This window comes from Prionailurus bengalensis, chromosome B3, assembly GCF_016509475.1.
Source record: "Prionailurus bengalensis isolate Pbe53 chromosome B3, Fcat_Pben_1.1_paternal_pri, whole genome shotgun sequence".
Taxonomy (NCBI): Eukaryota; Metazoa; Chordata; class Mammalia; order Carnivora; family Felidae; genus Prionailurus; species Prionailurus bengalensis.
In genome coordinates, this window is record NC_057355.1 from 99,144,493 (window position 1) to 99,169,763 (window position 25,271).

General features: G+C 44.4%; 1 protein-coding gene across 10 annotated transcripts in view; it reads right to left on the reverse strand.

Annotated features, from left to right (window-relative positions):
- NIN (ninein) overlaps nucleotides 1–25,271 on the reverse strand; it is a 99,085-nt gene that overhangs the window by 58,251 nt on the left and 15,563 nt on the right. For 5 of the 10 annotated variants that reach the window (XM_043556117.1, XM_043556119.1, XM_043556118.1 and 2 more), the window contains 3 exons: nucleotides 21,046–21,127; nucleotides 10,690–10,779; nucleotides 8,703–8,863 (listed from right to left, as the gene is read on the reverse strand). In XM_043556117.1, the coding sequence (XP_043412052.1) occupies nucleotides 8,703–8,863; nucleotides 10,690–10,779; nucleotides 21,046–21,127 (333 nt within the window). The remainder of the gene's footprint in view (nucleotides 1–8,702; nucleotides 8,864–10,689; nucleotides 10,780–21,045; nucleotides 21,128–25,271) is intronic. The other 5 variants (XM_043556120.1, XM_043556121.1, XM_043556126.1 and 2 more) reach the window with 1 other exon arrangement.

Here is a 25,271-nt window from a genome sequence, read left to right on the forward strand (position 1 = left end):
AACGGTAGAGGGCATGAGCACAAGGGTTGAACAGAGAGACTGGGTTCAGTCTGGCTCTGTCGCTCAGTGTGACCCCTTGGTACCTTACTTCATGCCCAAAGTGGAGATGAGCTTCCCAGTGCAGACGTGAAAGCGTATGCCTGGCACTTAGGAAGTGGTAGCTGTCATCATGATTTCAGCCAGAACAAATATGTGGCTAAGGATTTGGGCTGCAGGGGCGCCTGGGTTGAGTGTCTGACTTCGGCTCAGGTCATGAGCCGGTTCTCTGGGTTCGAGCCCCGCATTGGGCTCTGTGCTGACAGCTCAGAGCCTGGAGCCTGCTTCAGATTCTGTGTCTCCCTCTCTCTGCCCCTCCCCTGCCTGCTCTCTCTCTTCCTCAAAAATAAACATTAAAAAAAAAAAAAAAAAAGATTTGGGCTCCAGAGCTGGACCCCCAGGGTTCAGTTTCACCTCCACCATCTACCTGCTGTCCAACCTTGGGCACATTACTTCATAGCCAGTGTGCCTCAGTTATCTCTTGGGTAAGTGAATAACAGTACCTGCCTACAAAGGTGTGCTAATATTTAGAATGCATTTCAAATGGTGCCTGCTATAACTCGAGAACTAAGTATCTGCGAAGTAAATAGATATTACCATTACTATTCCTACTATTTGGGTGTCCAAAACTAGGACAAGGGCAAAGAAACAACAGATAGACCAGTGTCAGCTTGAAGAACAAACCCAGAAGAGGCTCTGTAGAAACTACAGCTTTGAACACGTAATTGTGACGAAGCAATCAACTTTTGATTCAGCTTAGGAGCAGGGCCTCCCTAGTCACCCTCCCCCTGGTCGAGAGTGTCCCCTGGTTGGTCACAGCTGGCAGGGGCTGCCTGTGTTTCCATATGACCATGCCAAGTGTGCTGGCCAACGACCCCCATTGAGAGCAGCCGGAGGGGAGAGGGTCAGAGGTTGCCTGGCCCCAAAATGGCTGCTACAGAAGGCAGCCCCCCAACCCCCTCAGGCGGACAAAGGAAGCCCGCTCTGTAGGCTGTGCATCTCAACGTCACTCTGGCCATTGTGGTCAACTCTCTGGTTGTCCGGTAGCCGGACGAGGGTGCCCCACATGCGTGGGCTACACCAGTCATGCCGCTTTCAGGACTGCTTTCTCTGGAGGGCCACCTGCTTTGCTGGACTGCAGAGCAGATGGCCCGAGCCTCTTGGATCCCGGGCTCCCAGCCCCAAGGCCAGGCCGGCATCTGCAGCCTGCGGGCCTGGCGAGGCCCCTGCCCACAATAGCCCCGTCCCAGCCCCCAGCAGCCATCTGCTCCAGTGCAGACCTTGTGCCCTGCAGAATGTATGGCTAATTAAAACGATTATGGGGGCACATACGGGGCTATTCTTTCCCAGCAGAGGTTGCTGAACCAATCTCAGCAGCCTTAAGCAGATGTTTTTTTCTTTTTTCTTTTCCTTTTTTTTTTTTTTTTCAAAGGGGAAAGCCTTGCAAGCCCATAAAGAAGAGGAAGGAAATTTGCTGGAATAACAAAGCTCCCCAAACAAATAGAGCTATAGTGTCCATTTTACAAGAGCGGCACAATTAGCTAAGCACAGGAAGTCTCTGGAAAAACACAAACAGAACTCAGTTTAGAAGAGTGTTTATGACCAAAACGTGAGGACTTTGAAAAACACACCATCTATGGCATATCTAACTAACAGTTCTAAATATGTATAAAGCCCTTGCTTGCTCTGGGCCAGGTACTAGAAGCCAAGCAAGCCCAGGAGGGCCCCTGTTTCTGTAGGGACGCACTTCCTCAGACTTGGGTTAGTTTCTGTCATCCTGCCTTTGCAGGCAAAATGGGCAATGGAGACCGCCTGCCAGCCCAACTCTCAGTCTCTCTGCTCTGAACCCATGGACCTTCCTTTATCTTTAAAAGCAACTAAAGGCTGGGGTGCGTGGGTGGCTCAGTCGGTTGAGTGTCTGACTTCAGCTCAGGTCATGATAGCACAGCTCGTGAGTTTGAGCCCCACATCAGGCTTCGTGCAGACAGCTCAGAGCCCAGAGCCTGCTTCAGATTCTGTGTCTCCCTCTCTGTCTGTCCCTCCCCTGCTCATGGTGTCCCTCTCTCTCAAAAATAAACATTAAAAAATTTTTTAAAGCAATTAAAACCTATAGGTCAATACCGGGGACAACACGAGTTAATGTAGGATTTTTCACTACACACGTTTATATGGGTCCTGCCACGCTGCAAATTTAAGAGTTTGAGCCTTAAGCCTCTTCTCCTACTGAGATGGGGAGTGTTCTTGGCTCATTGGATTTGAAAGTCCCTAAAGGGATTTATTTTTATTGTTTTTAATCCCTCATTTTTTTTTAATGTTTGTTTATTTTTTAAACAGAGAGAGAGTGTGAGTAGGGGACAGGCAGAGAGAGAGGGAGACACAGAATCTGAAACAGGCTCCAGGCTCCAAGCTGTCAGCACAGAACCCGATGTGGGGCTCGAACCCACGAACCGCCAGATCATGACCTGAGCCGAAGTCAGACGCTTCACCGACTGAGCCACCCAGGTGCCCCTAAAGGGACTTTTTTAATACATCTGCTCATGGTATCTCCTTCATCAGAGTTGCTCTTGGTGGATAATGAACAGTGTTTCCATTCGGAAGATACACTGTACACATGGTACAGATGGAAAATGTTATTATCATTAAAATTAACTTTGTTCATTTTTAATTTGTTGTCTGTTTTTCTTTCTAGTTAGTAAATAAATACTAGAAATTGTTGACCTGGAAAGAGATGGGGGCGGGGGCTGGATGCCAAGGCAATTCCCTCTGGGATCAAGTCAGGAAGACTTACCAGAACAGCAAAGCCTGCAAGCCTGAGAGCTACAGTCTGTGTTAAAAGAGAGAGATCTTACCAGCTTTGAAGGGACTTCTTTCCATCACTTTCAAGTGATCTACAATTGCATCTTGAATGAGTGTTTCACCTCTGGGAATAGCGAAAGGATCTAACAGACTTAAGAAAACTCAAGGGAAACACTGGAAATTCCATTAATACAAAAAACTATCCTGATGATGTCCTATCGTTTGATGGAAATAAATGGCTTCAGTAATGAAAGTGCTTACTTTGTCAAAGATTAGAACAAAACATCTAACAGGAGGAATGGGAACACTGGTACATTTCGACGACAAAAGCTCTTAGCAGAACCTCTCAGTTATTAAGAAGTTTCCTCCAGAATTCAATATTTACACCACACAATATAAATGAATCATTCATGAAGACTGACTGTGAAGATATGCATAGATGAAAATGAACATAAGGGGACTAGAAGTCAGTTTCCCACTTCTTGAAGAAGTCTGATTTTATATGGGGTAGTAAAAATCAGTTTGGGGGGTTGTTCTTAGTTCTTAAACTACTGCTACCACTCCTGTCCCAGCCCCCCCACCCCCCCACCCCCTGCAGTCCAAACACAAAGACGCGATTTGCTGAGCAAGCCCCATTGTTGAGCAAATGAAGCCAAGTGGCTTCAACTTTTCTCTCAGGTCCTCACTCAAACCTCACGGTTTTGGCTTACACTACTATTGTCTGTAGTTGAAGAAATAATGGTTTAAAGCCTCCTACTCTTGATAATAATCTTCCTAGACCCGATTTATTCCCTGTGGAGGAAAACAGTTAACAAGGTGTCCCCTGTTTTCAACGAGGGCAGAAAGCAAAGTAGTCCTGCCCTAATTACATTCATGGAACAACCTTTCCTACAGTAATACAGAATAGAACTGGGCATTAGTTTTGCTCGCCCCCACCCCCCACCCCTGCCTTCCACCTATCCTTAGAAGAAACCACAAAATTCAAGGTCAGTTCAGTAGCCATTGTGGGTATGCATGTTAAGAGAAGGGAAAAAAATGTACTCTCTGGAAACTAAAATCTCACTTCTGTTTCTTAACCAAAAATAACCACCCAAACGTTCTCATTAATCACACCTTACACTGGAATCGAGAATGTGCCCTTAGTCTGGATTAATTCAGAATAGAACGTCCAGTTGAATTGCCTTGAGTGAAAATGATCCCATAAAAAAGAAAAAAAATCACCACTTCCCTTTCAATACCACCTGAGATGAGAGGTCAGACTCCCAAGGGAATCCACTTGCCAGATAAACACACTAAATTGGAAGGTGAAGGCACATTTCAGCCTCGTGGTGGAACCTACCTGGCACCTGTGAAATTAGCGCATTCTGCGTCAGGATTTCCAAATGAAATTCTGAAATACACGTTGTAGCAATGAGAACGTGGGGGAGATTACAGTGGTCTTTCCCTACGCGATGGCTTTCTGGCCTTATGAACTAGACACGGGAGGGGAAGCAAGCTTCATAGCTAGGTTAGATATTTTCTGTTTCAGCAGGAAAGAATCCAATTGCCAGAATTAAAGCTCGGGGAAACATCAAGAGGATTAATATGTACACAATTTTTATTAGGGCTTTAACATATATGGACTGAAACACAAGTCGAACACAATCAAAAGCACCTCATAGCAAGGCTTATTCTCCTACATTCTATTCAGAGGATGAGGCCCAGTTGGTAGATCATTCGTTACTCCGCTGCCACCAAGCAGGCTCTCACCCAAGGCACCACGTCACAATGGGGTGCCACGAATGGTTATGAGAGGGGTTCCAGGTTCTTGTAACTAATGAAGACTAAAGCTTCACATGGGACTTACATTAGAAATAAATGTAGTAGCTTGAAAGCAAACTTTGTAACAGCGTCACTCTTACCTGTCTGTATTTCTAGGTTTTGTTGGGTGGGACAGAAGGTTGGAGTTACAGGTAGAGAGTTACCTGAGAATTACCTATCATTTTGGTTGTACGTATGGGAGAAGGCCTCCCAAAATAAGAATGCAGAAAAAAATGTGAGTCATGGACCCAGGAGTACAGGACCAAGCTGTCAATCCTGGCAACTCCCTTATTACAGAATAATCCTAGAGGGAAGCGGGGGGAAGGAGACATTTTTTTAAATGTTTATTTGAGAGAGCGCACAAGCAAGAAAGGGAAAGAGAGAGAAGGAGAGAGAATTTCAAGCAGGCCATGTGCTGTCAGCACAGAGCCCGATGTGGGGCTCGAACCCACAAACCGTGAAATCATGGCCGGAGCCGAAATCAAGAGCCAGACACTCAACTGACTGAGCCACCCAGGCGCCCTGAGGAGGAATTATTGTTTCATCCCTTCAGATGGCTGTTTGCTCACTTATCCCTACAAGATGAGTTCCTAGAAGGAAGCAAGACTTTTGCAGGTATCTGTGACCCCATTCCATTCCACTGCCCACCCCTCTCCAAGAGCTCAGGTAAATAAAACTGATTGATCCTGGAGCAAAGATTAGTCTCCTTGTTGGGTAGCAACAGCCAAGCTTCTTCTCCATGTAACTTTTGACAACGGGTTAAGGTCCTTTTGTCTTCATCAAAAAATTCTAAACTCACCTTAGGGAAAATCTGGCATGTCTGAGAAACCGCACTCAAAGGCCAGCTAGGAATCTCACCTTGCCCTGAGCCAGGATCCAGGAGTCAAAGGAAACTCACAATCAAAACCAAGAAGGCCCATCTGCGGCTCAGGAGCTGACTACTCCTGACGAATTATTCCCATCAGGAGACACCCATCCCTGCTCCGTCCTTCAATACTGCCCAATGGCACTGAGATGAAGTATGAACCACTGGTAACAAATATACCCAAGAAATAAATTCTTAACACCCAAGGGCAGGAGACAAAAGGGCCTCAGGCAGACAAAAGAGAAAAAAAGAAGCCAACAGTAAAGAACTTCTGACAGGTTCTGAAGTGCTTATAAGTTAATGAATAAACCCCACAGGTCATTAAGAATTTTCTCCTCCCCATCATTCCTATTTGGGAGCCACTCTAGAATAAGGAAGATTACCAGGCATCGTGAAGAGACCGGGGGATTTCTGGTGCGAGCACGTGCTGTCCAGAGTGTGAAGTTGTGTTGGCCAACGGAGTGGCCGTAAATTGCTAAGGCTTCTATGGAACCTGGCCAGGAAACAGGAATACTATCTTGACACAACAGTATATGCCATGAAGGCTGACATCCCGTGGAAACTATGCCACCAGACTGAGTATCTGTGAAGGCAGTGTGCAGTCTACTGCTACACAAAGCTTGGACAGGCCCTCCTTGCTGCCCACAGGAACTTCAAAAATGTCACATGTGAGACTATTGACTTTTTAAAGTGATGAATCGATTTGAAAACTGACAACTCCATTCAGCTCAGAAACACTAAAGTTTTAGGCAAAAAAGCATCTGGATGAGCATTCAGTTTGAGTCCACTTTCAACAATTAAAAAAAGGGTAAAAGGGGGTTATCCAGTGCCCTTATAGGCTTTCGGGGGCCAGATCTAACAGATTTGCAAGGTCGGGTCGGTAGGGGGTCTTCAAGGTGGACAGACATGGAGAGAAAGGACCCTTCTAGGCCTCTATTTGCTGTTCTAGTGAAAGGCAGTTGAGCACTAAAGCTTCTATATACAGTATCAAAAGGTCCCACCTAAGAGGTTCTGAAAGAAGAAAGAAAGCTGAATATCGGGGGTGAAATGTGTTCTCCCAACATGCCCTCTCACTAAGACACAGCAGCAAGAATTCGCCTGAACTCAGGCCTCAACGCTTATCCTTATTTATCGAGGAGCCTAAAGTCTCACTTTTAAACACTAAATCTCACTGGAAGTCCATAGATAAGATAAAACAAGGATATAAGAGCTCTGCTTAAGAACTTTCTAGGTATCCCAAGATCATAATTAGAAACTGTGTTATCAAAAAAATAAGTAATCATTTAATTTCTGAGCACCAAATCATAATGCCTTGGGTACTGAAAGCAGTTGGAGAAAGGAGAATTAGACTTAAAAGTGTTTTCCAAATAACAAAAGGACCAAATACCCCCAGAAGTGTTGAGACATATTTTAATTTTTTTTTTTTTTTTGGTCCATAGGGAAGTGTCTTAGATACATTCCATACTACTCAGGGTTATGAAACAGATTTTATGTAACAAAATGCTATCCTTCCTGACAGCAAGATAAACATTATGAGCACTGCAATAACTATGCAAATTACTTACATCTCTGAAACTGCATATGCAAAATTTTTGTGCACATGAGTATATGTGTTTTATTGGGGAAAGGGCCCTATCTAAATTCTCACAGGGACATGAGAAAGGGTCAGAAACTGACTGAACTCAAGAAGAGAGGTAGCCTCTGCCCCTGGCTGGCCCCAGGCGCCTCTTCCTTGCTTCTCACTGCCTTTTCTGTCTTCAGCTGTCACCTCGCACCCATGCCACCCTTACACCATTTGGCAAGTTTCTCTCTCTCTCTTCTCTAGCTTTTCTTCCTCTTTTCTTCTCTCACATGTCTGCCACTGCTCCTTCACCTCTGGTGTGAGGACAGGTATTCCTTTAAAACTATGGTGCAAACTTCTCGGGATCAGTAGACCACCAGTCCTGTGTCTTCTAAATGTACTCTGGCTGGTTTCATTTTTGCTCAGTACCTAGGATCTGTTACCTTTGGGTTTGTGGGCATTCTGGAAGGCTGAAAATGCTAGATGTCTGACTGCTGGGGTCATTACTGGAGCAAGCTTCCGCTTCCTGTGGATTTTAATGAGCTGAACACGGGTGTTAGCAACGAATGCCCACGCGCGCACACACACACGTGCACGCACACCTCCAGGAAACCACCATCTACGGGCTACTTAAGAAGGTTGAGACACTTTGTCTCTTTCCCAGCTTATGTTAATATCTGAAATATTTGCATCCCCAGTCTGAGCTGGGATTTGCAAGAAATATTTAGAGCTTGCTCAGCATGGCGTTTTCAATCATGTTCTATAAATGGCATGCTGGTAAATGAGCCGTAAGGAAAGAATAAAGAAAATGTTACTGCTTCTCCTTCATTGGTAGAGTACGGCGATGAGTACAGTGGGCACATCTGACTGCTGGAAGGTCAGGCGGGCCTGGGTGCCAGGAAGGAGAACCACGACAGCCGCTGAGACCACAAGAACCAAGTTTGAAAGCTGCTTTATCCCGCCATGATAGGTAAGGCGCGGCTTTCAAAATGTCTAAGCGCACTGCTTTTGTTTCCTACCTGCCATAGATGCTGTTTTATAGCTTGCCCGGGGGGGGGGGGGGGGCAGCTTTTTACATAACTAAAAATGACAGTGCCACGAAGAGAGACATATTCCTAAGAAGTGCTCAAAGTGGCAGACCCCAGAAAATAGGAAAATAACTGAATTTTTAAATTTTTTTTTCAACGTTTATTTATTTTTGGGACAGAGAGAGACAGAACATGAACGGGGGAGGGGCAGAGAGAGAGGGAGACACAGAATCGGAAGCAGGCTCCTGGCTCTGAGCCATCAGCCCAGAGCCCGACGCGGGGCTCGAACTCACGGACCGCGAGATCGTGTCCTGAGCTGAAGTCGGACGCTTAACCGACTGCGCCACCCAGGTGCCCCTGAATTTTTAAATATATAAACACAAAGCTTGCACAGAAATGTCAGCTCTCCAGAAGTTGAAACAGAGGTGAAAACATTCAAACAAAAGAAAAATTAGCCGTCTATATCCAAAAGGCCAAGTAATAAGATTAGCAAGTAGCTGGTAACTGAGAAGAGCCATAAATCCCTCAGTTCTCCTGTTTCCACACCACCGTGGCAGGGGTATCCGTCCGTCACCACACCTCTGGTCCGGATGGATGTGCCCGTCCAATTCCTTACCTCGTGGCGGTCACTGGCTGGGGTGTGTGAAGGCCGTGCTTCTTCATCTAGTGGCTCAATCTCTGCAAACTCTTCCACGGATTCTTGAAACTCAGGCAAGGACCTTCGTCCGTAACGCTTCCCACCTTTAACATATTTGGGCTGAGCTTCTAGTGAACAGTCTAGGCAGGGAGACAAGAGTTGAGGCCACATTACATGACAGTCTCAGCCCTTAGCTGACACTCACAGCTGTCAGACACAGCCTCTTATACTAGCCCCCAAAATAAACCACCACTGTTTGCCAGTTGTGCGGGGATGTGGGCGTATATGAGGCGCCAGGTCAGACGCAGAGCACAGCTTCTAATTCTGAATGACTGACAGCAGCCAGAGTGCATCTCTGCATACAACGGGAGAGATGCAATGCCAGCAGAGGCGTCTGACTTTAGAAGTACAGAATTAAGATCAGGATAAAGCAAGGAGTCATATTTGTTCTTCTGTTTATTAAGCTGGTGTCTTGCAGGGAGGGGAAAAGGGAGACGGGGAGATCGTACTGACAAAGAGACGCGCTAGAGGAAGGCTTGGAAAATAATGATAAAGCGAACACCATATCAGCACTGTCACTATTCACGCACCCCTCCTGTACCTCGGTGACTCCTTTGTTAACCATCCCACCTTCTGATCCATCAGACAAGTGGGATGACAGAACAAAGAAACTGACACAGTGGATCCTAATAAATGAATGACAGCTCATCGCTTACATGAAACCTGGCATCAAGATCGCATTATAAAATTAAAAGCTGTAGAATAAAATAGTAAAGGCAAAACTGTATACAGAAAAATAGTACATTTTGTTTTTATTCTCTTCATGAGTTTGGTGTTGTACAAAACAAAATGGAATGTGCCTCACAGGAGGGTTATTTCTTGACCTTAAAGAAGGACCTCAGCATTTTGATGTAACATGTCTCAGGTTCAATGTTTCACCATGTTCACGACCATCAGTGCCGCCACCTCCATCACCACCACCGCCACCGCCATTGCTGCCACCGCCACCGCCGCCATCCCCGCCACCGCCATCCCTGCCACCGCCACCCCACACTAACCTTTCTCTACAACGGATGGCTTTAAAGCAATAGAATACTTCACTCAATGCACGTGTCATCTTAGATACAGAGATTTTTTAGCACCTTGCACAGAATTAGGAGCACAAAATATTCTATTAAAATACAAAAGATCAGCAAGGCGTTGATTTCAGTTCTTATCATCCGCGAAAGCACGGTGTCTCTCTGAGAATATAACGTGTATTCTATTTGAACACGACAGTCTTTTTTTTTTAATTTTTTTTTAACATTTATTTATTTTTGAGACAGAGACAGAGCATGAACGGGGAGGGGCAGAGAGAGAGGGAGACACAGAATCTGAAGCAGGCTCCAGGCTCTGAGCCATCAGCCCAGAGCCCGATGCGGGGCTCGAACTCACGGACCGCGAGATCGTGACCTGAGTTGAAGTCGGACGCTTAACCGACTGAGCCACCCAGGCGCCCCTGAACACGACAGTCTTAACAAGATGTGTCTCAACTCACACATGGAGATTTTCGGATGAGGTTATGTACACACATCATCAAAACCAGGGTGGTCAATTAGATAAGAACTGAAAGAACAAAACCCTTCCTTTACCACCACTGAAACCACATGAGGGGTTAAGCCATTACTTTATAGCCTCCCTGGGAAGGTCGGCGATCCTGTGTGACTAACTCTGCCCTTCCCCGCACCCCCATGCCCTTCCTCTGATATACGCTCAGATTTCACGGATGTGGTCCGAAGCATTCTGAAAATGCTCAGCACAGCTCAGAGTGAAGTATTTATGCTTGCTCTATAATTTCTAGTGATATTTATATCCAGCTTTTAAAAAGTCCCAGCCAAGTCATTGTATTCGGTGGAGCGATTCTCTTACAGGAAGAGTTTAAGCATACACAATTTAGATTGAAAATCACATGCACATTTGAAGGTACCTTTCATCAGGAGAGAGTGTGTCAGCCTGTGAGTATTCAGGAGCGGCCCAGACACCCGAGCTACTTGTTGGCAGCTGACACCCACAGATGCTAGTCAGATAAAGAGGCAATGTAGAACCATCCTTAATTTATTACACATTCTTAAGTTTTACTGGCAGACAACAAGGTACACCGTTAGTGACGATGGGGGTGGGGGTGGGGGTGGGGGTGGGGTTGGAAAAGATTAAAAGGAAAACTGACAACGTCAGAAAACGGAACATGACGTGTTCCCAGTGTGAGAACAGTCGTGGTCTGGGGATGGAAATGGCAAAGGAGCTCTCACTGCGCGCTGCACTTTTACGGAGGAAAAGAGTAAAGGGACGAAGCAGCCATCTTAAAAAACCTACTGTAATTGACTCCAAAACCCGCCTGTGGATGAGATGGTCTCCCAGTTATGTACCGCTAAATATCCCATGCCCTGCAGGAAACAGCAGTGGATCTGAATAAGGAAGAGAAGTAATGGATTGTGGGCCATTAGGACCCTGGGAGATTTGGGTTTATTTTACTTATTTTTGCATTGCCAAGAGTTTTTAAAGTTTTCTATTTATATTTTATTATAATTGTGAACAAGCTTTTAGTATCTTTAGCAGAATGTAAATATATCACAAAGTCAATTTCTAGCGAAATCTAGTCAAGTATACACTCTTCTTTGGAATAAAGAGATTAGCACAAAGGAAAAATGGAGTGTTAATGTTACCTCACACTGCATTTCCCAAACCTTCTATGTGACCAATAAAGAATTAAACTAACTGAACCAATTACAGTGACTTCTTTGACTTACACACTCACATATTTCTCTCCTTAGAGCATGAGCATCATTGTACTTACATGATAAGAAGTGAAGAAAGACAGCAAAAGTAAGGAGGTCCAGAGAGAACATTCATAGTCAACAGTCATTACTGTGTTAAACATTTGAAAACTATGATTTTCCTTATCAACTCAACCAGGCCTTTAAAAGGCCACAGCAACAGTCCACCAAATGAATTTTAAGACACTCTTACACCCCATAATTAAAGAATGTCCAACCCCATCCTTACGCCCAAAAGAGACTTAGAAAACTGCAGCCCTGGGGCAAAGTCGATGCATTTTACGAACACATCCAGATGTAACTTAACACATGTCAGGGTTTCACTGTAGAACAATTTTAGTCATGCCAGATAATATGGGGCGTCTGGGTGTCTCAGTCAGTTAAGCTCCCGACTCTTGGTTTCGGCTCAGGTCATGATCTCAGGGTTCCTGAGATGGAGCCCCCCAATCATGCTCTGCCCCAGCAGGACGGTGCCTGCTTGGGGTTCCCTCCACCCCCCTCTCTCTCTGCCCTCCCCCTCTTGCATATTCTCTCTCTCAAAATAAATAAATAAACTTAAAAACAGAAATGAAATTGCTTACATCATATAGCTTTCTTTAACATAAGTGTAAGTGACTTCTCCAATCATGTGCTCCAAGGAAGGCTAGGAAATGCCAGTGATACAAACAATATATAAAGGACTGCCAAACTTGCAGTGTATTCTTTCTTTGAACATTTATGATTTTACCCAGATGCCAAGCTTCGGAGTCATTTTTGCTTCTTTCAGTTTTCTATTTCTCCTATTTGACAAAAATAAAAATAGGCTTTCAAGGAAAGAGGACAAGCTGAGCCTGCCTAGAGGTGCCTTGGACCCCATCCTCAGAGAATTTATTATGAGACTCACCAGTCATAGTAAAGTGGCTTTGAAGCAGTCCTACCTGACTTAGTTTAGATGATTCAGGTTTTATTCCATAAACCAAACACATGGTTATGAGTAGGGGACAACAGAGAAATCTTGATTCAATCCCCTAAACACTGCTAGAGGAATATGGAAGCAACTGATAGTCTCTACAGAGCAGATGGGGTGGGAAGGGGAATCTCATTGGGAGTTCAAAAGACAAAAGAAATACCGTTCCTTCCAGTCTTAGAAATCGAACAACTGGATGGTCAGACATCACATTCTTTACTCCAGATCTCATCTGTCCCAAGAAGAGACACTCCAGACCTGTGATAATGTCCACCTTCCAGAATCAGGGTGAATCACTGTACACATGTATGACTTGTGACCAGAAGGGCTTGCACTTATAATAAAAGGAAAATTGAAATACAGTGTCCGTGGGAAGGACCACTCAGGGGATAAGCCGGCTGGAGGCAGGGTAAACCTCTGACACTGACCCATTCTCCCCTCTCTCCACTCCCTCCCTGCCTCAACTCCAGCTGAGGAGTACAGAGCACCCTTTCCTGTGGTCCTCAGACTGACTGCAGCCTTCCTGATGTAGGTCTCCACTTGGAAGGCTCAGCTCTCCCCAGGAGCCAAAGGGCGAAACAACGAGGGCCCAAGAGGAAGCGGAAGGGGTGACAGGAAAGCCTAAACACCATGTATTCCATCAATGCTTTCTTTACAAAAACACAAGCTTGGGACCTGGGATGGAGCGCCTTCCTCGGCACTTACACGGAGAAGTTACAGGAGAGTTGCAAAGACACGCTCCAATATCAGGTAGATTCTTATAGCTTCTAATTATTGAACACCTGCCATGGGCAAAGTATCATGTTGTACCTGTTGAGGGATAAGATGGATATTTGATCGCTTTTTGATTTAAACTTCCCTGTTCCCAAAACTGACCAAGGATACTTACAGGATGAAGAAGAGAGCTCTGCCTTTTTGGTGCTGATATTCTTATTTTAAAATTGCTTGAAAACACCCTTGCTTTCTACTACTTCCCCTCCTGCCCCATTCTGTTAGGCTGGACAATCGTTCCCACAGACACCGGCACCTTCCAAAGTCAAAGGCCCTCAGCACAGAGTAACGCCAGTCTGAGGCCCTCCATATTACAGTTCTGCTGAGCTCACGGATTCCTGAAACTCATTTAAAAATAAGGAGTCAAAAATGAAGCATGTGCAAATCTCAGGACAAGCACTCCCAAGAAGCTTCCCTGGGAAAGGGCGGTCAGGCAGCTCCCCACTTCCTTGCTCCTGTGAACACCATTATATGCAGACTGCACAGAGTATGACCCCATACTTGATACTAAGTAAGAGAAAAGGGCAGAGAGAGAATTAAAGGGGAGACCAAGACCAAGAGAAGGAGAGGGGGAGAGAAAAAGGGAGAGGTAGAGGGAGGGACAGAAGTATGTGCAGATGGGGAAAGGGAGAGGGGGTGGGACAAGATGGGCAGGGATCTAGGGGCCTATGGAAAGACAGAGAGGGGCAGCAGTAGGAACAGATGGGGGAGGGAACTGAGACGTAGGAGCAAAGTATAGTGGGGGTCCAAGGAGGAGGACAGAGGTGAGCTGGAGTGGTGGAAAGAAGACAGGGGTGAAACGGGGGATGTCCCAAGGAGGGAAGGGGAGAAGAGAATCCAAGAGAGAATGAACAACATAAAGACATCAGGAAAGCCCTTGAACACTATCTGCCATTCCTCCCGCCTCCCAAGGTGCTCCCTGCCTCTGTGGGAGGTCATCAGCAAGCAGGGTCACCATCCCACACTTCTGTGCATACACAGCCCTTTCTGGGGCAGCTGCTCACTGGCCACTCGCACGATGCTCCCAGCTATCCCTCTCTCTGCAGTCCCCACACAAGATGCATACATTCATCTAGGCGTTCAGTGAATGCAGTGACCGAATTTTAGGAGCAGTCTCCAGTCAATTCTTACCAATCTGAGTGGAAGTTTCTTGCTGGAACACAGGCACTTCAGGACACAAAGCTAATGGAATGGCTCTGATTAACCTTGCCTGGGAGGAAAGCTCTGGGGCTAAGGTCTCCACCCCACAAGGGTGCCCACGAATGGTGGATGGGTGTGGCTGGCAACCCCCGGGACTGAGTGGTCTGACTAGATGGTCTGTTCAGCCCTAAAGCAGTTCAAGATCAACAGGAAAAACTCTTTGAGTTGATAATGATGACAGGATTGTTTCCTTACGCTTCTCCTAGAGATGTCAGCCTGCTGATCCTCATTGGAAGGTCATGCATGCATCTTGAGCCATTTTGGGGAAGAAGGCAGAGATTCACATTTCACTTAAGTGAATCCTCCCCTTTGTTCCAGGTTCAACTCAAAACTTATCTCTACCAAGTAACCGCTTGGCACAACCTTCATGGAACCTGTGCTTCTACGAATTTAGCACAACTCGTACTGTCGATAGCTCCTGACTTAATGGTCATGGTCACATTTTTCTAAAAGCATTTTACATGTTAGAATCACCTACCCAGCTGGACTGTGATGCTTCCCAGGGCACAAGAGCTTCATGGAAAGAACCTGGGCTTTGATTCAAACAGACTTGGACTCAAACCCTCAGTTGTTAAAAAGATGTGGAGTACTTAATGTCATGAAGGCTTAGTCTACTTATCTGGGGGAAGAGAAAACAGGGGCTAGGTGGGACAAGGTCACTCTTTTGTCAGGTGGCTCCTGCCCTGGACGAAGACACACCCCAGTGAGTCCCCCCACCCAGACATCTGTGAGCCAGCAGTGGCTGGGGGGCCGGTGGGCAGGACCAGTGCAGCCCCCAAACCCGCAGCAAACTTTTCCGACCTCATTTTTTTTGTATTGGGTAAGATTAGTGGCACAAGCATAATGATGTTATCGAATCCGTCATCTCAGAAAGTGGAACCACCTCCATTTCATTCTTGCTCTAACTTTCTCTTCCTTGTCACCTCCTTCCCCTTTATCAATGGGCTGATTGAGATGAGAGGGACACACCAATTCGCTATATTTCGTATCATTTTCATGTCCCTGCTTTCGAAATCTTCTCGGACTCTGGAGTAGAAATAAACTTAAAACACTGGTACAACTCCTTAGTAAACTGTTTTGTTCACGTGAGTATTTTGGGTTTTGCACAACACATGCTTTTTTTAATTAAAGAAAAATTTTTTTAATTTTTCTTTCTTTTTGAGAGAGAGAGAAAGAGCGTGCGCAAGTGGGGAAGGGGCAGAGAGAGAAGAAGACAGAATCTGAAGCAGGCTCCAGGCTCTGAGCTGTCAGCACAGAGCCCAACACAGGGCTCAAACCCACAAACCGTGAGATTATGACCTGAGCTGAAGTTGGACGCTTAACCGACTGAGCCACCCAGGTGCCCCAACACATGTATATATTTTTTTAAAGAATGCCTTCTTACCCTTAGTAAAAACAAAGCACATGCAAAATCATCATAAATACTCTTCGTAAAATCATCACAAGTGTTCTATAGCACACATGAATTGCTATTTGTTCTGTGATTACAGATACAACACGATTTGTCTAACTATACATTATCAAATATTTATGCTCGATATATATTTTTCCACTACTTTATTTTTTTCCCACTACTCTAAATGACTATCCTTATAGACACATCTTTGTGCACATACATAAATATTTCCACAGCATAAAAATCTGAGAGCTGCATTCATTAGCCAAAGGCATTTTTACAGCTTTTGGTGCCCATTCATTGTTTGATATGATTCCAATAAGATCTTATCATTTTGCATGACCACCAGTGGGCCTGAGTGTTTCCAATTCTCTCTTAACTTATGAAATGACTCCACTCCTTTCTTGATGGTGGTGATGGTAGTGGTTTTATTTTGCTTTTAACTTTTGGAAAAATTTTCTGGTCCTCAGCGTTAGCATCTCACAGACACCAGGGAAACAGGGAACTAAATCCTTAGTTATTTGAGTATTTTGTAACAACCAGAGAAAGGACAACCAAGCACAATGGGTGGGTCACTGGTGCCTATATCTCCTAAAAGCAGGGCCCTCAGCCAGACATCAGTGCAGGGCCCAAGGTCTCTAAAGACAGTTGCAAACACATATCTTTAATCGCTGCAAATTAGGGTCTAGCCCGGCCCCTGGCCAGAAGACCTGCTTCAGTGCACACTTGCTCAGTGAATGAAAAGTTATCTGTTTATTATATCTATAGCTTCTTCAAAGTGTAAGAAAAATAATGACATTAGGGCAGCTCCTGGAATTAAGAATTTTATTTTTAAAAAAATCACCTGCCCCATAACCACGCACAGTCTTATTTTCTTAACGATTTGGCTTTTCCAGATCCGAGTTTTCCCTCGCCAGTAAACAAAGGGAAGATTTTTACGTTAACCCTATCAGGGAAAGAAAGGGCTTCCTCCTGTATGATGCTAACATCTTCCACTGAACAGAAATCTAATGCACGATGCATCAAACAAGGACAAAATCTCCGGAGAGCAGATCCAAACAGTATGCCGATGCCGTATAGCTTGGAGCCTGTGCCAGCATTTCCATCACAAAAATCCTATAATCCAAAGCCACAGCAAATTGAATAAGTAACTAATAATTAGGTTTTTGCCCCTCTCTTATTCCAAGAAAATAATTTAAAAATTAAATTGTACACGTAGATAGGAAGGGATTATGTCACTGGTGATGTTAATCATTTAGGAATTTATAAACAATTCCCTATATCCCCAATCCATTTTTCTGTCCTTATCTGAATGGCAGCAGTTTTCACTGTGGTGGTGGTGTTCTTAGGGGGAAAAAAAAGCTTTTTCCTAAGAGTCTTAGAATCATAAATTATCAGAGGAAAAAGATGCTACAAATCATCTAATTTGAAAAATCACGCTAATTTAAAAAAAAAGGAAACTGTACCTCAGAGACGTTATAAATGGCAGAACTCAAGTCTATGGAAATAATGACTTAATTCCATCTCCCCTCAAATTCTAAGATAGCTTCGTTTTTATTTATATATAACTGCCTTTTATTAGAGGAATATGAAGGTATGAAATCCACTGGGCATTTGCCCTTAGCAAGCAGAACCTTGTAATGTTGATTTATGTTAGGTAAAATCTGACAGAAAAGCAAAGCTAGCCTTTTCCATAAATTTAGATGTCATTTAGATATTCAGAGACAACACGACTCCATCTTGGAGCTGAACGGAGTTTAAGTATTTTCCAGTACAACTTCTTTCCCACATGAGGTGACCAAAGACCCCAAAGGTTGTGACATATAAAGCCACCCAATTAGAAAAGCAGAGCCAGTATTTTATCATTGCTGGCTCAGGGGCCTTTCCGCCATATCAAGCTGGATTTTCTATGGGATAGTCTGGTACAGCATCTGGTATAACTTATAAAATCTTAGGTATTATAAAATTTCCACTCATGACCCATTCTGTTTCAAAGGCTGTGCACTGTGTCCCTATTCTTTCGGTCACCTTCCACAGTTTAAGAGTAATCTTTTCTCCCAAAGTCTAGTCGGTCCATCGATTTCAAAAGACAAAACAAAAATAGCACAGGTCTGGCCCTTATCGTACAAATGTACAAGTACTGAAAAGCCAAATAATGCTGCAGACACAGGCATTTCTGTCACTAATGATCAGGTGAAACTTGTTTTTTTTTCCTCCCCTTCTTGCTGACTCTGGCCACTTGTCAGAATCTTTTTGGCCATACTGCACTGACTGAGGACTGGGTTTACCTCCAGCTCATCCAACTGGGGGTTAACGTGCTTCCTAGATTGGGGGAGTCCCTTGGTGAGCCCCTCAGCATCCTCCTGGGCCACCATCTGTGAGACTTCAGTTAAGCAATGTGCCTCTTTGGGCCTCCAGGTGCTCACGATAAGTTGTCAGTGTTTTCTCCAGCCCTACAATCATACGGTCTATGATTTAGATGATAGTTATCGTCATAAAGGGGAAGGTGGGGGTGAACTGAGACGGCCTCTTGATAGTGCATTTGAGTCCGGAACCTTCTTTCTCTCTCACCAGCCAAGCCAGTCGGCCTGTGGGGGTTGAATCACATTTTAGAGTGGGTGGGAGCACGTTTCAGTGCAAAGAACTGCATGATCCCCGAGAACAACTGGAAAGGCCGGAGAGAGAGAGACGGGCAAAAGACAGAAAAAGCAGAGATGTCAGGAACAAAGCAGGGAATGTGGGAGGAAGCGCTGACTCACTGCCTCCTCTGAGATAAAATGCCCTTTACGGCGCTGGCTCAATCCTAGATTTTATCCCACCAGGCCAAACATTAGGGAGGTCCCTTAAATGCTGGATACATTGCTATCAATAAGTACTCTGCCACTCCATCACACCGATCTGGGGCAGCTTTGTAATGAGGGTTTGCTACAGCCTACCCGAAGCATGTGGCACACAGCAAAACCATCGAGATCCCTTCTGGGCGCTGTCCTGCAAGATCCGTCCAAATTATGGTCTTGACCTCCACGGCAGTGGGGCACACACATAACTCTGAAACCAGCATCTGGAGCTAGCTTCATCAACGTTACTTCCCAGCTACTGGCAAACTAGGCCAGCCTCTGTCCGCCTCCTCATCCTATTATTTAGATCCCAGCACTGAACAACTCTAGGCGGTACCCTTCACATCTGGGGTCACCGTAAGTCTGTGCATTTATTATGACAATCTTCTGGCAGGTGACCATGCAGGTTTTGAAGAAAGGGCAGCCAAGAGGTCATGCGGACTAGTGTCAGAGTTGCCCATTCCAAACCGACATAAAAGCACATGACCAGCACCCAGAAGAACCACAAACTTTATGTTACCGAGTTTATGTTACGGAGGCTCTTACTAACTAAAATGTGGAGATGTCACCAAAGCTCTAATCCGGGTCCCAAGATCTTGTGCTATTGTTATCAAGATGACAGACAACCTCATGGGGCGCCTGGGTGGCTCAGTCGGTTGGGCATCCGACTTCGGCGCAGGTCATGATCTCACGGTTTGTGAGTTCGAGCCCCGCGTCGGGCTCTGTGCTGACAACTCGGAGCCTGGAGCCTGCTTTGGATTCTGTGTCTCCTTCTCTCTCTGCCCCTCCCCAACTTGTGCTCTGTGTCTCTATGTCTCTCAAAAAATAAATAAATGTTAAAAAAAAAAAAATGACCGACAACCTCAAATAAATAAAAATACCAATAAAATGTGAGACCTCGTAAGAACAAAAGCCCATGTTCCAGCAGTGGTCATCTACTGAAATTCTATTAGTAGTCTGGAAAATCTCCAGAAGGCAATAACCTCCCCCACAGGCTCACTGTAGGCTTCTAGAGAGCTCTGGCAAGCCTCAGAGTTGACGATAACCTTCCTTGGGGTGGTACTATACACAGAAAGGGGATGTTTGATCCAGAACCCAAAACACCGCTAAACATAATGTTCACAGATATGACACAAATCTTGAGCATTCCAGAAGGTATGATGGAGAACTAGATCACCAGTGAAGATAAGAAATGAGTTCCCATCTGTGCTTTATCTAAATAGGTCACATTGAATGACTCCTTGTAGTGACAAAATGTTAATGATTTTTCCTCAGTCTCAAAAACTGGACTATATTTCTATGTTATCTTTTTTAAAATCAGGTTTTTAAAAATCTAGGTGTAATTCACATCGAATAAATTTCCTTTTAGTGCACAATTCTGTGGGTTGGAAAAACTCATAAAATCTGTAACCACCACCATAATCAAGATGTGAGACAATTTCATCACCCCAAAATCCCCTCATGCTTATTTACAGCAACCCCTATTTCTAGCCTGACAACCAATATTTGATAAAACTGGACTGTACCGTAAAACAAATATCAGCACTGCTTAGACTTTCCTTTAAATATTTACCGTATTTCACCGACCCAAAACAGACAGACTGAAAGGCAGGCAGGCACACACACACACCCTAGATTTGAACACTGTGACAGTAGGATATGTCTTACAATCAATGGCATTTTGCTATTTTAACTGGTAAAACCTTTTTCTTTTGGAGATACATAAAACGATGTCTTATAATCTACGGTGCTTTTTAAAAAACTAAGTGAAGTGTAACAGTAAGTTCTTTATTTTTCAACATTCATTCAATATTTACTATGTGTGAAGCCTTCTTTCTACTAGACACTGAAAACAGAAAAATGAAAACGTGGTCCTCAAAACTATCACTTGAGATATATGTTATCAATTATAATATATGATAATGTCTGTAGCAAAAGGTTATCCACCTACTAAGTAAAATTATCTCTAAATCAGACACTCTTCTTCTTTCAGGCAAAATTCTCCCCCAATTCAGATCCTTCCGCGGACACAGGAAATAAGGATGAAGGTAGTACCATTCGGCTTCACTCTGCCCATTCTAGGAATGAGTTATTGCCACGCCATGTGACATATTGCCTAGGAACAATCCAATTATTTCTTCTATGATACACTGTTGTGGTAGGGAAGCCTCATTTCAGTGTTCAACAGCTGCAAGGCTTTTAGGATAATATCAGAAGACAAGTCACTCAAAATAACTGCTCAATCTGCAAGAGGCAGATGCCCCAAATCTTTCATAGACATGCTTCAAAGTCCCCAAATTCTTCCCTGGGCAATTTTTAAAGGGGAGTGTAGAGAAGAAAAGTTAGTGAGTGCTCTTACCTGATTCTTGAAAGTGTTCTTCATTTGACAGAGTTCTAGACAAGATAAGTATTAATGCTTCTTTAAATTGGTCAAAATGCACCTAAAAGTAAACAATTAAAAATGAGTTCAAAAGAGTTTCCACAGCCTTAAGGACGCAAATCCATCTTCAAGGTACCAGAACCGTTTGTTAGCATCCTGACAGCCTTGAAGTGAGTCACAAACAGCTTTTGTTCTCTTTTCTTCATTTCTCTGAAGCACTGAAGGGAAAAGTGGGCTGATCACTTCTGACACCCCCGTGTCGTAAACCCTAACATCAACATCAATATTTATTCAACCCCGAGGGGGAAAGCTAGATAACAAAACCCTCTTTATACACTCAGAAAAAGATACGTTTTGAACTCAACTCCTTTTATTTTTCTGAACCAGACCACAACAGAAAGATGTTAGGTTAGACATTAGGAAAAACTTCCCAAGTAAATGATCCATTGTAACAATGCCCCAAAGATGCTTTCATCCCTGAAGACATTCTAGAAGAGGGTGAGCTATCATCTGAGGGTGACTTGAATACAGTCTTGCCTGAGGCAGGTATATAATATTTATCTCCCAAGGCCCCTGTGACTCCATAAACAAATAGAAATCAATAGCAAACACAAAGAATAAAAGAACCTTGGGAAGCTTTGTCTTGAATTCTTAAAAATACAATTACCTTGATAGAAGGATGAAAGAACATGAGTTTTATTTAAGTAAATATTCAGTTAGAATTGGGGAAATACTTTGGTTAAAGGGGTAAAACAGTTTTCTTGATGGCCAAGTGTATTCTTCCATAATTTAAATTTATGTGACCTCACCGTGGGGTAGAAGGGAAAGATGGTATTCCTTCTCACAGTAATTCTAGTTCGATGATGTGGCACCTATTAACACAGAAGCCTATACATAAATTCAAAGTTGGTAAATTTGTAATTTGTGCCGCTATGGGTCTCTTTGGACACCGTTACAAAACGTTGTCTAGAAGTTTAAATATGAGTGACAGATAAAAACCACTTGGCGAATTATACTGGGAAAAGTAGCAAACCTCATTAGTTATCTAAACAATGGAGGAAAAAAATCCTATGTCTTATCTATGCAATTTACCATACTGTCCCACAGTAGGTGTGATTTTTCTACCACAACCATTTTGATCACTCCAAGTTACTTTCCCAAATCATCTCCCTTTAGATGGTATAGACTGAAAATCAGTATACCCTATGGAGCCAGAGCAGAAATCCGCCAAGGGAGGCAGGACATCTGCTAGAGAGCCAGGGCCGTGCAATCAATGAAAAGGTGAAGACACTGCAGAAATGTAAGCGATACTAATTAGGGTTCACAGCAGACAAATCACTGCAGAGCCTGCAGGAGGAGAAAGGGCCAGGTCCTGCTGTTGTCCCAAAGTCAGAGTACGGGCTTCAGGCACTGTGGCATCCTGGCTCCCGTTCCCAGGGGCAAGGCCATCTTCCCAAGCAGCCAGGTCAAAACCACACAGACCCAAGGGCTCTCCTGCCCATGGACATTGGCCAGGCATTTACTACTTCCTACCGGAACCATTCCTTCCTCACAGGGGGGCGGGGGGCAGGAGGAGGGTTGGGGTATAGGCTCTGTGCTGGAGCCAGCTGGGTCCGGGTTCCGACCCTGCCTCAGCCACTTACTGCCTGCTGTGAACTGGCTAAATTACTATACCTCTCTGAGCTTTAGTTTGTTCATAGAGAAAAATGGGGATCTCTAACAACTAAAGTTTAGGACTCATTCAGCAAATATTTATTGAGCAGCTGCTATGGGCCAGGCAATGTCCTAAGCCCTGCTGACAGAGCAGTGAACAAGAGTGACAGAGACCTTGCCGCCGTGGAGTGCATGTTCTCAGGAAATGTCACAGAGGGTCCAGGCAGCCACTGTGTGAAAAGCATTGCATGCCTTTTATGTTATTTATAGTAACACCTCCCTCACAGAGGCATTAGGAAATCAAAATGAGAGTTACATAAGGGGTCTAGAACTTCCAGGGTAACTTATCAACTACTTGGTAAGTGGTAGTTAATACTCTAATAGCTATATGGGGTGACTGTTTCCCCTGCTTTACAGAGAAATGGCTACATTTTCAAGCAAAGCAACTGGCCCTGAAAGTGACCGTGACAGCCAAGTGGCAGTGGCGGAGGTGACAGCAGGGATCTTGCCTCCCCGCCAGTATCTGGGCAGTTGCCCAACATCAGAGAAGCCGATCCAATTTGCTGTGCTTGGGGACCTCAGCTTGGGGTTTCTCCTCTCTTAGGACAGTGATGGGAATGACTTGAATGAAACCTTGGCTTCTCCTTGACACAGTTATGAGTTGAACAGAAAAGAGAAGTGCTTGCCTTGAGAACTTCAAGTCCTATCTACTTCACCTCTGGGTGTCTGCTGGGTCTGGGCTTTGAGAGAGGTTATTGGATCCCTACATAGTTCAATTCAGGGAGTATTGGCCATGAAGGTCACCAGGAGTCTATGTACCTCAATTTCTCACCTTGAGAAATGACCAAGATACCTACAATCTGGACGTTGATTCTCATCAACTTCCAAGACTTTGTTACACCATATTTAAGGGATAGTTAGCCTCATACAAACAAACCGACCTTTGAGACAGTAAAACCTCATTTATACGGAGATGGCTTATCAGACAATCAAGCAGCAGACAACTGGAAAACAAAGAAGCGATGTCCAAAGCTGAGGAAGGCATGGAAAAGCCCACACACTCTGCTCACAGAAAATGCCACAGAACCAGCTCCGGAGCTATTTATTCTCACTCTGCCTGATTTATTATAAGCTTATTTTCCTGCTTCCCAGACCACTATAGATTAGAAGCAGCAAATAAGACACAGGAGCGCTCTGAGGTGAAGTACTAAGAGAAGTAACTACTGACATCTTGGGATTGAGTAAAGACGTTAACTATCTTTCCTCAGACAAAAATACAGTTTTTAAACTTAAAAAACCTTGTCTTAAAAACTCTACCAACTGTTAGAGAAGACATGCACTAAAAAACCTAATAGGCTGGGGTTATTTATTTAGTGTTGAGACAAGTATCTATGTGCCACAAAACAAAGGCTGAGAGTATTGCTCTTATAATGTAGACAAATAACTGATAGACCAAGAAGATTTTAAATGATCAAGAATAACCTTATGCTGGGGCACCTGGGTGGCTCAGTCGGCTGGGCGTCCGACTTCGGCTCAGGTCATGATCTCGCAGTTTGTGGTTTCAAGCCCCATGTTGGGCTCTGTGCTCACAGCTCGGAGCCTGGAGCCTGCTTTGGATTCTGTGCCTCCCTCTCTCTCTGCCCTTCCCCTGCTCATGCTCTGTCTCTCTCTCTCTCTCAAAAATAAATAAACTTAAAAAAAAAAAAGAATAATCTTATGCTGTTTAATATCCTCTTTGACAGGGCAAAACTTTAACAAAATGTTTGCAATCCCCAAAGGTTATGTAAGACTGTTACTAAATGGGGTAAGAGATGCTGTTATCAGAAAATTGCATTAATGTGGATCCTGATAACACTAGATGAGTGGGTGTATTATTGCAGGTTCCTTCTTTCCTGGGCATTTGGTCATTTGGATCTCACAACATCCACATGAGCCAGGTAAGGCAGGCATCTCCCCTTGGAATTGAGGAGGCAGAGCACAAAAAAGGCATGGGCCTTGCTGGTGGCCTCACATCTTGAAGTTTTGGGGTTGCCTGGTGAACCCAGGACTTCTGACTGGAGTCATCAAAGCCTGGCAGCCCTCTTGCCCTAGACCTGCTTCACTCTCTGACCTCTCAGGGAAATCCCTAAACTGCCCCACATCAAATCCCCAACTTTACACAAAGCCAGTGTAAAACAGTACACTGGGGCTCCAGGGGGTGAAAGGTCAGGAGGAGAATCTTGAGTATGGGAGGGGAGAAGAGGAAAGAAGAGAGGAAAGTTGATTAGCACTTACAAGATAGAAGCTGGTGAGTGCTGTGAGAGACACAAAGACAAGCTGGAGAGACCATTTTTATGACATTTGGCTTCTCTGAGATATTCACAGGCAGAGCTTAACAGTTTCCAAAACAGACCTACTGAATCAGCCACTTTTTTTTTTTTTAAAGAAAAAGGGGCTATAAAAGACTAAACTTGATTAACTCAGAGGTTCTTCATAATCTAACAGTGTCTATCTGATGGACCTCTTCCACACACACACACACACACACACACACACACACACACCCAGAAATC